General features: G+C 38.2%; 1 protein-coding gene across 3 annotated transcripts in view; it reads right to left on the bottom strand.

Moving 5' to 3' along the window:
* Window positions 1–13060, bottom strand: part of LOC113054092 (ADP-ribosylation factor-like protein 15) — a 49101-nt gene that overhangs the window by 15771 nt on the left and 20270 nt on the right. For 2 of the 3 annotated variants that reach the window (XM_026219407.1, XM_026219408.1), the window contains exon 4: window positions 5282–5490. In XM_026219407.1, coding sequence (XP_026075192.1) covers window positions 5282–5490 — 209 coding nt within the window. Of the gene's footprint in view, window positions 1–4365; window positions 4473–5281; window positions 5491–13060 lie in introns of all 3 variants that reach the window. The other variant, XR_003277348.1, reaches the window with a different exon arrangement.

The following is a 13060-nucleotide window of genomic DNA, read 5'->3' as shown; positions in this document are numbered from 1 at the left end:
GAGGGAGTCTGTTCCTGCTCAAATTATAAAGACAAGCTAGTTGAGTTGTATTTGGTAATATTAAAAATTATCATTAATACATATATGAATACATTTCAATGTTTGACATTTTTGTTTACTTTTGCCCGAACTATTTCAGTACTGTGATAGATTGCCATTTCATGACTAATGTCAGTGTCTAAATCATGGGGTTCATTAGGCTCCAGTATCTTCGCTTAATCAAAATTAGAACGAAGATAGAGAGAGAGAAGGAGCAAAAATGAACAGCACAAATCTTTCCCACAGCAAGTAACATGAGAGACTGAGGAAGGGGTGTAAAGCCAGACAGACACCCAGACAGTGGAGTGTGTGTGTGTGTGTGTGTGTGTGGGTGTTCATGTCGTATGAGGGAGAATTGTGTTTCTCCTGCTGATCAGACACCAGCCTTGGCACCCAGTGCTGAAAACCATGCCAAAGTCGGCTGAGCAAATTCCGAGCAAAAAAATTAATGGGTCTGTTGTTCGAACCCAGATTGCTGTGTAACCACAAAAGCCACAGATTTCAGGTCTGTACTGACTGAACGGAGCCGGTCTCTCACATCACTTCTTGGATCTAGTCTTGTGTTAATGTGCTAACTAAATAGTACTAACTAGAGAAGTGTAAAGTACACTTCTCTATATGTACATACACCCAGTCATACTAGGGCAGTCATTTTAGCGCATTAATTGGATTAATTATGGAAAACTTATGCAATTTAACATTTAATTAAAAACACACAGCCCTCAGACCTGTACATCATCATATATTTTATAGAGTTGACTGATGACAAACATGATGCAGGGCAACAATTCACTCCGTGATCTAGCCTACAAAATGCAATTATATGCCCTTAAAATTTACGATACTGGGGCAAAAACTGCCTCTGTATGAGTTTTTGTCTCATATTTTCTCAGCAGTTTGAACAAATTGAATGAATGAATGAATGAATAAATGAATGAAAGACTCTTAACCAAAAACATTTACCACCACCTACTGGCAGTTTTGGTTTCTTATTTAGAATATCACTGCATAAAAAAATAAAAAAATCAATCAATCAAATCAAGTGATAGTTAACCCAAAAAGTAAAATTCTGTCATAATTTACTCGCCCTTTTGTTGTTTAAAACCTGTATGACTTAAAATAATAAAGAATGTTGGCAAACAAGCAGATTTGGTTACCAATGACTTTCATTGTAAAAACAAAAACTATTGAAATTCTCATGAAATATCGATCTTCTTTTATCCTTCATAGTTTATGTTAGGCTGTTGTTGACTAAATGTTTATGTGTAATACATTTTGTGTTAAACCAAATTAAACATTTCTTAAGCTACTTTTTTTCATTTAACACAACAATGGCTTTAAATTATATTTTCAGGGTATTTTCTCAGTCAAATTTAATTTGTGATTAATTTGCTTAATCACCACATCATGTAATTAATTAGATAAAAAAAATAATTGACTATCATCCCTGATTTATTTATATATGAAAATCAGATTGAAGTTTTTCATAACGTAATTGAATTTTACAGATGGGTTTTTTTTTTCGTTTTTTTTTATAAATGCTGGCAGTAACTTTATCCCTTATAATGGCCAAAAAAATATTGGACCAGTTCCTTTTCTGTTTTCTGCACAGTGGATCTTTTCTTCTTTCAAAAAATACCCATAGGAGGTCCAGGAGCTCTGATCCAGTTTTAAATCGATTGAGAGCAATTTGATGGAAAACAGGCTGGTCAGGTCTGATCTTGTGTAACACAAATTGCATCTCCAGCATGGAGAGCCAGTGTCACTGCCAACTGAAAAGCCGCATTTTGACACACATCAGTGAACTGGGATGTATTATTCTCTAAAGGCAGATATTTACTGCTCATTTAGGACCACTTCTCAGCCAGTTAAATAGCACTCTGTGCATTGGGTGATATCCTGCAGCCCGTGGACCGATTTCTCCACTCGGAGCAGATGTGCGCGCATGCACACTCACACACGGACACACAAATTCAACATTCATGGTATTAGGCAAAAAACACACAGACTCCAAATCATTCAGAAAAAAGACGCACAGGCTGAGTAATTCAATCCTCCAAACATAAAAGTGACAAGGGGACCATTAAAATAGAAATGTGACGGCAGAGACATGCCACACATTCCAACTGTTTGCTATTACTAACAGCAGTTAGCAATTTATCTTAATTTTGATGCCACTTGCTTTTGAAATGATGTTTGAAAGAATCTAAAATAGAGTAAATGGTAAAATGAATACGCTCTTATGAGATGGGACAACAGCTGTAGAGATTCCCCACACCACCAGTATTTTGGGCTCCCAACAATACAAAGACTTATTGTCAGGAAAGCCTGAGAAAGTGGGTAAGCTGGGTGCTGCAGAACTGTGGGAGAGTGTCTTGTGGCCTGTGAGTGTTTGCAAATAACAATCAAATCCTCTGAAACAGACACAGTGTTGCCTAATGTTGTTGTTATTTAAAGGGTTAGTTCATCCCCAAATGAAAATTCTGGCATTATTTACTCAACCTCATGTTGTTCCAAACCCATCAGATGTTTTTCATCCTCTGAACACAAATGAAGATATTTTTAATTGTCACATCTGAGAGATTTCTGCCCCTCCACTGAAAGCCTTCTGCAAGAAATGCAATGAGTTTTGTTCTTGTATATCAAGCAAGTGTGGCTGAGATTTTCTTTATGTTCATGAATGTGTGAATAAAAAAAATACATTAAATCTGTTCATCATATAACCCGGTCGTGACTCTTCAGAAGACTTGGATTAAACTGCTCAATGCAAAAGTTTTTTTTTTTTTTTTTTTTTTACCTTTTTACAAAGTGTGCTGAAATTTAGATAAAGAGCCTACAACATATAAATTAAAAAAACAATAATGTGGAAAATCATTACACTCAACTATGGTGTCTAAGGTCCCACCTTGCAGTTTTCATAGAGACATGAATTTTCATTACAATATGCATTTACACGATTAGCCTTGGCTTGACAGTTTGTGTGTGATTTGAGCTAAAGATCAAAGAAACAATCTGTTGTTTTAAGGTAACACTGACAAATCTCAGGAAATTCTGCTCTATCACAATTTAGCTCTATCACAAGTAAACAGAGCGTTTGTACCTATGCCACATTTTGGTCAGTTACCTGGATGCATATTGGAGATACTCAGATGTAAAAAACAACAACATCTTTTCTCTGGTCTAAACCACAGAAAAAAAAAAAAAACAAGTGTAAGTTGCTAAATCATTTAAAGAAGGACTCCGTAAGCTGGAAAGTGTTTAATATTTTGACAAATTAAAGTTAATAGGTGATACAAATCTATACAAGTTGTATTAGTTTAGACATTTCTCTTATCACACGTTTGTTCTATTCAACCATAAGTGCTCTGCGAAGCAGACAACACAGGATATCCCATCATGATTTCAGTTTAAAGGGAGCTTATATGTTCCTTTCAAAGGGCATAAAAGTGTGATCATGAATTTAAATTGTATTTATTTACAGAGGTATATTATATCACACTTTACACTTCTCTAGCATGTTTTGTCTGTGTGTGAAGACGCTGCAGGCAGTGGTGAAGTACAAATCCCTAAATGAATGTTTCGATTTTGCTCAAGGAGTAGGAAGCACTGAGTTACGATATTAGCCTATTATTTCACCTACCTGACAAGAAATGATAAGAGCAAACATAAATGTCGTCAAGATTCTCGACCTGGAAATCCTGGTTCAGTTTGGCGAACGCCTTCTTTCCTCAGACAGTTTTTGCACTCTTCTCTGTGATTTGTTTTAACTTTTGGCAGTCTATAGTACTCCAAATGCTTTTCCTGGCCCCACTGATTAGTACAGCCCAAAACATGACAATAACTGACCATTTTCAGCACAATTTTCAGGTTCACTGGTATTGATATAATGCTATATAAATGCCTCATTTCTTCATTCATTGTTTACATTCAGTGGCACCAATATGGCAGACTTACGGATTGATGACATGTCATGAAAACACTCTATAGGAGCTGTACTTACTGCATTACTGGAAATATCTGGCCAAAGTGCCGAGCGACATCTTGCCTTAAGGGTAGGGACACACAAAACCTATGCCATAGATCTAGCCCTGAGGAAAGGCGACTGTGATGTTGCCTCATGTTGCCTACGTCGGGGCAAAACAAATTGCACTAGAATACACCAGACAGACTACTGCTAATGTCCAACTAGCATGTAGTTGGATTCTTGCGTCAGAAAACATAACTCTCCCAGACCAGCAGGTGGCAGTAGCCTGTATTTGGCATTGAAACTGGAAACTGGAAGACCTAGGGCTGTGGATATACAAAGCCAGCAGCACTTGCTTTTACCATTGTTTACACCAGCCACGCTCATTACTGACGGTTTGTGTAGCTTTTTTTCAATCGTGTCTGCTAAGTTGCAAATGGCACTGGCATCGTCAGCCCTTGGTCTTCTTCTAGTGGATAAAGAAAGAAAGAAACAAATATTATGACAACAAGTGTCTGGGCATTCCCTCTTTACTCCTCAGTTCTGATCACTTCCTTTTTTTCTTTTTTGCTCATTCTCTAAGCTGAACTGCAATTGGAGCTCTGTTTCTCGCCAACTAGCTCTGCCGCTGATTCAACATGCGGAACCGGCTGAAAAACCACTGACGGCGTCCAACTAGAGCCAATGGTTCAGAACACACCAAAATAACTAAAGCTGACTGACACCCAAAAACCACCCAACATTGCCCAACTGCCGTCGGGGCTTGGTGTGTCCTGGGCTTAAAAGGGACTTCTGTCATCATTTCCTCACAAAACGTATGATTTCTTTCATCTACTGAACAAAAAAGAAGATCATTTGGAAAAACAGTATTTTTATCCATGAAAATAAGGTTTGGGACCATCTTTATTTCTTTGTATTATTGACAAAACATATTATTTTGTGTTCCACAGGAGAAAGTAAGTCATTCAGGTTTGGAATGAAATGAGGGTGTGTAAATATAACAGAATTCTTATTTCTAGGAGAATGATCACTTGAAGTGACCTCTTGAATGGAGTGTATGATCAGTATGTGATGATGATGGGAGGTATAAAGCATTAGGGTCATTTTTGTATGAAGGGGGCGGCAGGCTTGTCCCAGTGGTTGGCCGGTATAATGATGGGAAGTATTAGGCGAGTATTAAGCGAGTGTAAAGTTACGGCTTGTACAGAGCGGGTGGCAGGTTTGTTCTGGCTGTTAGCCAGGGTGAGGAAGGGAAGTGTTAAGCGAGTATTAGATTACCTCTTGTACAGAGCGGGCAGCAGGTTTGTCCTGGTGGTTGGCCAGAATGAGGAAGGGAAGCGTGCAGAGCTGCGGATGCTGCAGGGCAGAGTGGAGCTCTGTACGCGCCATCTCCAGGTCCTCCTCCGACGAAGCGCTGTCCAAAACAAACACCACCCCCTGAGAGCCCTGGTAGTACCGGCTCCAGTACTTTTTAATTGAGTCTGCTCCTGCACCGCAAAACACAGAAATTCACACCGTCACGATCGCAGCTTGGAAGTCATAATATTTAATACACACATTAACCCCTTTGCAGAAAAAAAGGTGTTTTTCCTGACAGATGTAAATCAGATGCTGAAACCAAGTCAAAGCTCTAAGCAAAAAGCACAATGAGAAACTTTTTGGTAACCGAGTGGGAAATGCACTACAGCATTTAAACACAGCATCAGTTCAAACATAGCTGGAACACATTTTGTGAGGACCCTTTCAAAAATCATTGCGGATATTGCATTATGTATTTTTATGACTTCAAGAACGCATGCCAACTCGCACTCTCGCTCGGGGAGGCCTGTGGGAAAAGCCGTGTCCAAACGAAGAGCGCTCAACGCAACAGTGTTTCTTTAAAGTCGACCCTGAGAGCATATTAAAATGGTTTCTTCTGATGGCCAGTCTACAGCACAGTTCAAATGGGCCCACTTTTACAGTGAACATATGGTTTCACTTGTGCTGAGCAATTTGGGGGTACAAAAATGTGGCCACCAAGACACACAAGCGCAGCATGGCTTTGGTTAAAGTGAGTCACTGCGGGGCCTGTACCCTAACCGTGAAAAAACAGAGCAGTTTGTCAATACCTCTTGTCCTCATGATTTTCCTGAATGGAATGCGCAGTATTAATTACTAGCATGCCTCATGCGCATCATATCCTATGACCATGAGTCGTAAAAAGTAGCTTTATTTCTGTTTTCATCTCTAGGCATGAAATAATAAACATAATGCTATTTGAAAAGGTGGCGTCTTAAATCAATGGCAGACCGTAATCGACAGCTTTATTAAAAGCTCTTGAAGTTCACCAAAACGTATGTTTGATTGACACTAAGCAGCTGCGCAATCCTTTTTCCCCCCCTCGCTAAACACACTGGACATGAGTTTAATGGTTCACACCACAAATTGAGCTCTTAGTCATGCCTTGCCAAATTATAAGCACTAAAACGGTTCTAGAGGTTTCGGTTCATGTTTGGAACAGACTCCACCAAGCAGATTGAGTTTCAGAGCTTGACTCCCCAATATCATCATTGTGTATGATGCACAATGTAATACTTCCAGTTCTCATGAGGTATTATCCACTGCAGTATTCGGCAGTATTCCAACCGCTGACATGAAAGCCTGAAAGGACTTTTACGACAGCCGGCCAAAGAAATAATAATGCTTTTTTGAAGATGTTTAGACAATTTGTGACTCACAATAAATATTTGGGATCCTCACAGACAGGCAATGTCGGAAGCTGACTCATCTAATTAACAGGCGTTTGATCTGCTGTATGGAAGCATATGGGTAGCAATATTCAATTTGGGATGTAATATGCAAAACGACAATGCAATATGTAAAATGACAATGCATTTCTGTATTTACATTTACATTTTCCAATACATTTGTGCAACGTTTGGTGCAAAATGAAAATGAAAATTACATAATTTTCATTTGCCATTTCATACACCAGTTTTAATATGTAAAATGACTACTAATTTTAACGCTTTATAAGATGCAAAATTAAAATGAAAATGTATTACAGAAATGATTAGATATGTCTAACATGTTCAAGCAAAAACTGTGGCAAAATGATCATTTAAATGCTATTTTTCTTAAATGCATTAACACTCACAGTCAAGACACTTACGATTGCATTTTCATTCAATGTCCCGCAACAAATGTAGCAAAATTCAATGTGCACATTGAAAATGCATTCCGAGCCGATCACGTGTCGGCCCACTCGCGCCATGTCAATCACTGCGTGACCAAGGCGGGGCTTGCAGAAGGTCAAGAGACTCAAATCTCAAGAAGAGGATTCAAGTGAGAGAACATGGACAAGACACTTGGTCCATGTACGTTTTGATCATTTCGGTTTATGGCTTCAATATTTCATTCACACTTGTGGGCGGAGCTGAAACGCTGCTTTCATCTGATTGGCCGAATCGCTCCCCCTTCAGCTCGGTCTTTTCATTCTTTCAGGCAGAATAAGAGTCAGTGCGAGTGAAGCACTGTAATGTCTTAAACTACACTCACTGTTAATTAGCATAATATTTGAATCAGATGTAGCTGGGCACATAATTCATGCTGTTGCGACTTGCAAGAGACCCCGTTAAATTATTTCTAGGTTATAGTATTGTATAAATATTGTCCCCCTGATAAAAACAGTGCAAATAGTTATGTCTCCTTGGATAACAGTGAAGTGGAAATAAATAGTTAAATTTATGAAATTAAATTAAATAGGATTTTTTGGGAAGGTAAGTCTGACCAGTTATACAGCAACACGAGTCAGACGAGTCTGAAGATCTGAGCTGAATTTGGTGAAACATTAAAGTTCTAGTCTGTGTTAATTACTCAAATAATTAATAATAATAATAATGTTACCCGCATTTTTCGGTATAAGTTGCATCAGTCCAAAAATACGTCATGACGAGGAATAAACAGATATAAGTCACCAGTGTTGGGCAAGCTACTTGGAAAATGTAGTGAGCTAAGCTACCAGTTACTCTACAGTAAATGAAGCTTCACTACACTGAAGCTACCCCCCTGGGAAATGCAGCAAGCTAAGCTACATCAACAGTCGCTTGCTACATCTAAGCTACTTTTAAAATCTAATTTTTATGTTGAACACGTTTTTATTACAAGTCAGTGCTATCTCAGTGCTTAAAACTGTCAGTCAAACAGATAGGCAGGTGTAATTGTTTAGTTTAATAGTTTTTTGTGTTCCTTATCAATTTGGCAACAAAAACAATCAAAATACATGTAATTAACAATGTGCGCACAAGTAAGTGTATGCACATGTTGCATCGGCATGCTTAATATACTGTAGGACTTTGCAGAACAAAATGCAAGACCTCAAGACAAAAAAAAATGGCCAGGCTGGGCCTTATGAAACAAAAATATATTGCAGTATATTGGAAAATATCATGTAATATATTAGGCATATATTCTTATATTTATTTTTTCCAATATATTGCAATATATTGAAAGCGGCAATCATTTGTATATTTTGCAATATATTATATAATATATGTGTCATCAATATATTATTAAATGTATTTAAATATATAAAATATTAGAAATAAAAAGGGAAAATAATATATTACAATATATCACAATATATTTTAAGAAATATATTGGTAAACATATTTTCCTTTCGTAAGGGCGGACCCTGATCATTTTTACAAGCAGCATCTGAAAACTAATATTTTCTCTCTGTTATCTCTGTCAGTGTCATGTACTTGTCGAGGGACGGCCACGGCGACTCACTCCTCGGGATTAACTGTTCTCCGACCTCATCCTATGCCATCATTTCATCAAATAATTTTTTGCCTGACTGGCCAAGGAGTGGTACCATCCGGAGCAGAAGGTGGCGGTAATGCATCATACAGATGGTTGGTTGCTATCCACCGTAAACATGAACAAGATGAAGTAGCGCCGTCGCGTCTCTACTGATCCAGGATCAGCGATCTTAGCAGTTGTATTTCCCGATTTGAGTTTGAGCTTCAGAAATGCTTGCGAAAATGTAGCTTGTGTGGAAGCTACTGCGCTACTTGGTAAAAAAAAGAGCTTCGCTACTGAAAAGCTATTTGATTCAGAAAGCAGCAAAGCTACGACCAAGCTACTGAGAAATGTAGTTAAACTAGTAGCTTCACTACTTGTAGCGACGCTACTGCCCAACACTGTAAGTCGCACTGGACTATAAGTCACACTTATTCCGAACCAAGAGAAAACATTACAGTCTACAGCAGCGAGAGGGCGCTCTGGGGTAGGCTACAGGAGCACTGAGCAGAATAGAGCAAATTTTTCTATTTTTATTTCAGAAATGTAACTATATAAATTTTTACAATTATTTATTAATGTCACACACACATACCTAAACCATAACCATAAACCATAAGTGCCTTATGACTTAAAAGATGAGAGTGGTAAATGTTACAGACATGGAACTGTTCAGTCTATTATTGATTTTTATTTCCACTTCACTTTTATCCAAAGAGAGAGAACTATTTGCACTGTGGGACAATATTCATAAAATACTACAACCTAGAAATAATTTGCAGGTCTCAGCAGCACGAATTATGTGCCCAGTTACATCTGATTCAAATATTATGCTAATTAACAGTGAGTTTCAGACATTACAGTGCTTCACTCGCACTGACTCTTATTCTGCCTGAAAGAATGAAAAGACGAGCTGAAGGTGGAGCGTTTCGGCCAATCAGATGAAAGCAGTGTTTCAGCTCCACCCACAAGTGCGAATGAAATATTGAAGCCATAAACCGAAATGATCAAAACGTACATGGACCAAGTGTCTTGTCCATGTTCTCTCACTTGAATCCTCTTCTTGAGATTTGAGTCTCTGACCTTCTGTAAGCCCCGCCTTGTTCACGCAGTGATTGACGTGGCGGGAGTGGGCGGACACATTCGGCTCGGAATGCATTTTCAATGTGCACATTGAATTTTGCTAAATTCGTTGCGGGACACTGAATGAAAATGCAATCGTAAGTGTCTTGACAGTGAGTGTTAATGCAATTAAGAAAAATAGCATTTAAATGATCATTTTGCCACAGTTTTTGCTTGAACAGGTTAGACATATCTAATAATTTCTGTAATACATTTCCATTTGGCAACTTATAAAGCATTAAAATTAGTATTCATTTTACATATTAAAACTGGTGTATGAAATGGCAAATGAAAATTATGTAATTTTCATTTTCATTTTGCACCAAACGTTGCATAAATGTATTGGAAAATGTAAATGTAAATACAGAAATGCATTGTCATTTTACATATTGCATTGTCATTTTGCATATTACATCCCAAATTGAATATTGCTACCCATATGCTTCCATACTGCTGTTGCCATTATACCACGCGCTATTAAATATTAATGCATAGTCGTTCAGCCTGATATTTCTTTCCTTTAATGGCCTGGCTTTTCCAAAACACAACATCTCATCAGTCTCAAATGTGCATCAACACTTTGTGGCCTGACTTTTGTATAATTTTGCTCAAAGTCTCCATCTACTGGCTGTGAAAAGAAAATCAAAACACTGGGAGGTCTTAGGCTTTGAAAAGCAGCGGTTTACTTTCATTTCAAACGCATAAACATGTGCATTAGGACGAAAACAATGTGACAGAACAAAACAGCATTTATCAGCAATGGGCCGGTGCATTACAATCTCAATGTGATAATGCAACTAAAGCACATTTTCGCAGAAATCATTATATCATGGCCGTGGTCCAGAGAAACAAAGAGAGAGTCTGCTAAGTGCTTTCAGATGGTTGCTGTGAGATGGTGAAAGTGAGCATGTAGGGTTCCCTTCTTTGGTGCGCCTGTCAGCCTGGCAGATTGCACAGGGTGTCATCGTGACATTGATGGAAAATGCACACAGACAGTGCAGCGCTTTGAACGTCTCGCGGCTTCCTGAAATCACTAATGCAGACCCAAAACACAGACGGCAGACCAAGCAATAACACGGCAGAACGGTAAACCATCTCGATGGCCGCAGTGGAAACGATGGGAGAGTCAGCGTGTCAAGCCAGCACACAACCTCCATCAATAAAGTGTGACATGAGCCTTCCGCGTCAGGTTCAAGGTTAACGTCCCAGCCGTAACCCTACACTGGTGTTTTGGGGGGAAAAGAAGGCCATGCTCCCCAGGCCCCTGACACCGAGCTGAACTTGTTGGAGGTCCCGAGGAAAGGTTTCCAAAGTGCTTAAGAGAAAAAGAGGACATAATTATACCAGTTTTCAAGGAGAATTCGGAGGTTCATCAATTTCAAGATGATCTCCCATTGTGGGCATTTTCTCACAAAAACCTGTCCTATAATAATTCACTTTTGAAAGATTAGTTCACCCAGAAATGAACATTTGTCATTATTTACTTTCTTCTGAGGAACACAAAAGGAGAAGATTGATTCTGAATACTAGTTTCACAATATGATACTCTGACAATACTGTAAAAAAGCCCAAATTTAAATAAACTTCCATTTGTATAATAATAAATATTTATTTATCTCTTTATTTGACATGGACATACAATTACATTGGACGAACCATATGCATTGGTTTTAGTGTTATAGCATGAGTGCTAATTTTCAACACCTGTCCATGAGAGGCTTTTAGGAAGAAAATACAATAACAAGACTAATAACAAAGTGATAACAACAATACCAAAAATAAATAAATAAAAATACAGCAAAGCATCAGAATCAGAGAGTTGTATCAGAATCTTAGTTGTAGGTTATACATGCGAGCACTGTTGTTTAGTTTTTAGCCATTGTTTCAGACCTCTGTTAAAAGCATTGCCATCAGTCTCTAGTTTTAAATTGGTGGGTAAAGCATTCCAGAGTTTTGGCCCCATTACAGAGAAAGCAGACTGACCAAAAGAGGTGTTGCACTTTGGGACTAGGCAGTCTCCTCTGACAGCAGCTCGTGTGCTCGCCCTGTGGGAGCTTTGACGCCTTCAGACTAATTTAGAAAACAGTGGTGAAACATGATTATTTAAGCATTTATAAACCAATTTAATATAATTAAAATCAATAAAACTGTCAAAGCCTAAAAGCTGATGCTTTCTAAAGACATCACAATGATGCCATCTCATAGGTTTCCGGTCCATAATTTTTATTGTCTGTTTGTAAATTGAGAAAATAGATTTTAGTTTGGATGGGGATGCTTGTGCCCATGATGTAACGCAATATGATAGATGTGAGAATATCATCGCGTGCATGTATAGTTTTGCAGTTTGACGAGACAAATCCCTCCTTATAAAGCGAAAACAGTTTATATTAGGTTTGAACTTTTTGCAGATGTACTTAATATGATTGTCAAATTTAAAAATTTTATCCAGAATAATCCCAAGGTACTTGACTTCCTTTACTACTTCTATTACTTCATTTTTTATCTGAACCTCAAATATATCGCTTATAGGCCTATTTCGTATGGAGAAACACATGGAGACTGTTTTCTTAACATTAAGAGATAAATGGGATAACTCGAGCCATTTAGAGATATTATCTAATGCTTTTGTCAGGTGTTCACCTGCCAGACTGGATGTTTTAGCGGAAACATGGACCACAGTGTCATCCGCATACATCTGACAGTTTATGCCCGGACAGCATTTTGGTAAGTCATTTATGTACATTGTAAACAACAATGGGGCAAGTACGGACCCTTGCGGTACTCCCATGTTATTGGCTTGCAGAGATGACTTCACTCCATTAACCCTAACACATCGCTGTCTTCCGCCCAAATAAGATCTAAACCACTGCAAAGATTCAGAGGACATTTTAAAATGATTTAATTTTTGTAATAAAATATTGTGATTAACAGTGTCAAAGGCCTTTTTTAGGTCCAAGAACACTGCCCCGACAACATTTCCTTCATCCAGTGATTCCTTAATTTTGTCGAGTAAATAACAGTTTGCTGTTTCGGTGGAATGTTTGTCTCTAAATCCAAGCTGCAGTGGATAAAGCAGCTGGTTGGACTCTAAATCGTTAACAGAATGCATTGTTCATTAACCAGAAAGGTATTTTCATAATTCCCACCTAGCTA

Source organism: Carassius auratus, chromosome 35 (assembly GCF_003368295.1).
Source record: "Carassius auratus strain Wakin chromosome 35, ASM336829v1, whole genome shotgun sequence".
Classification (NCBI taxonomy): Eukaryota; Metazoa; Chordata; class Actinopteri; order Cypriniformes; family Cyprinidae; genus Carassius; species Carassius auratus.
The sequence above is the reverse complement of the archived record's forward strand: the minus strand, read 5'-3'. Positions and strand labels throughout refer to the sequence as shown.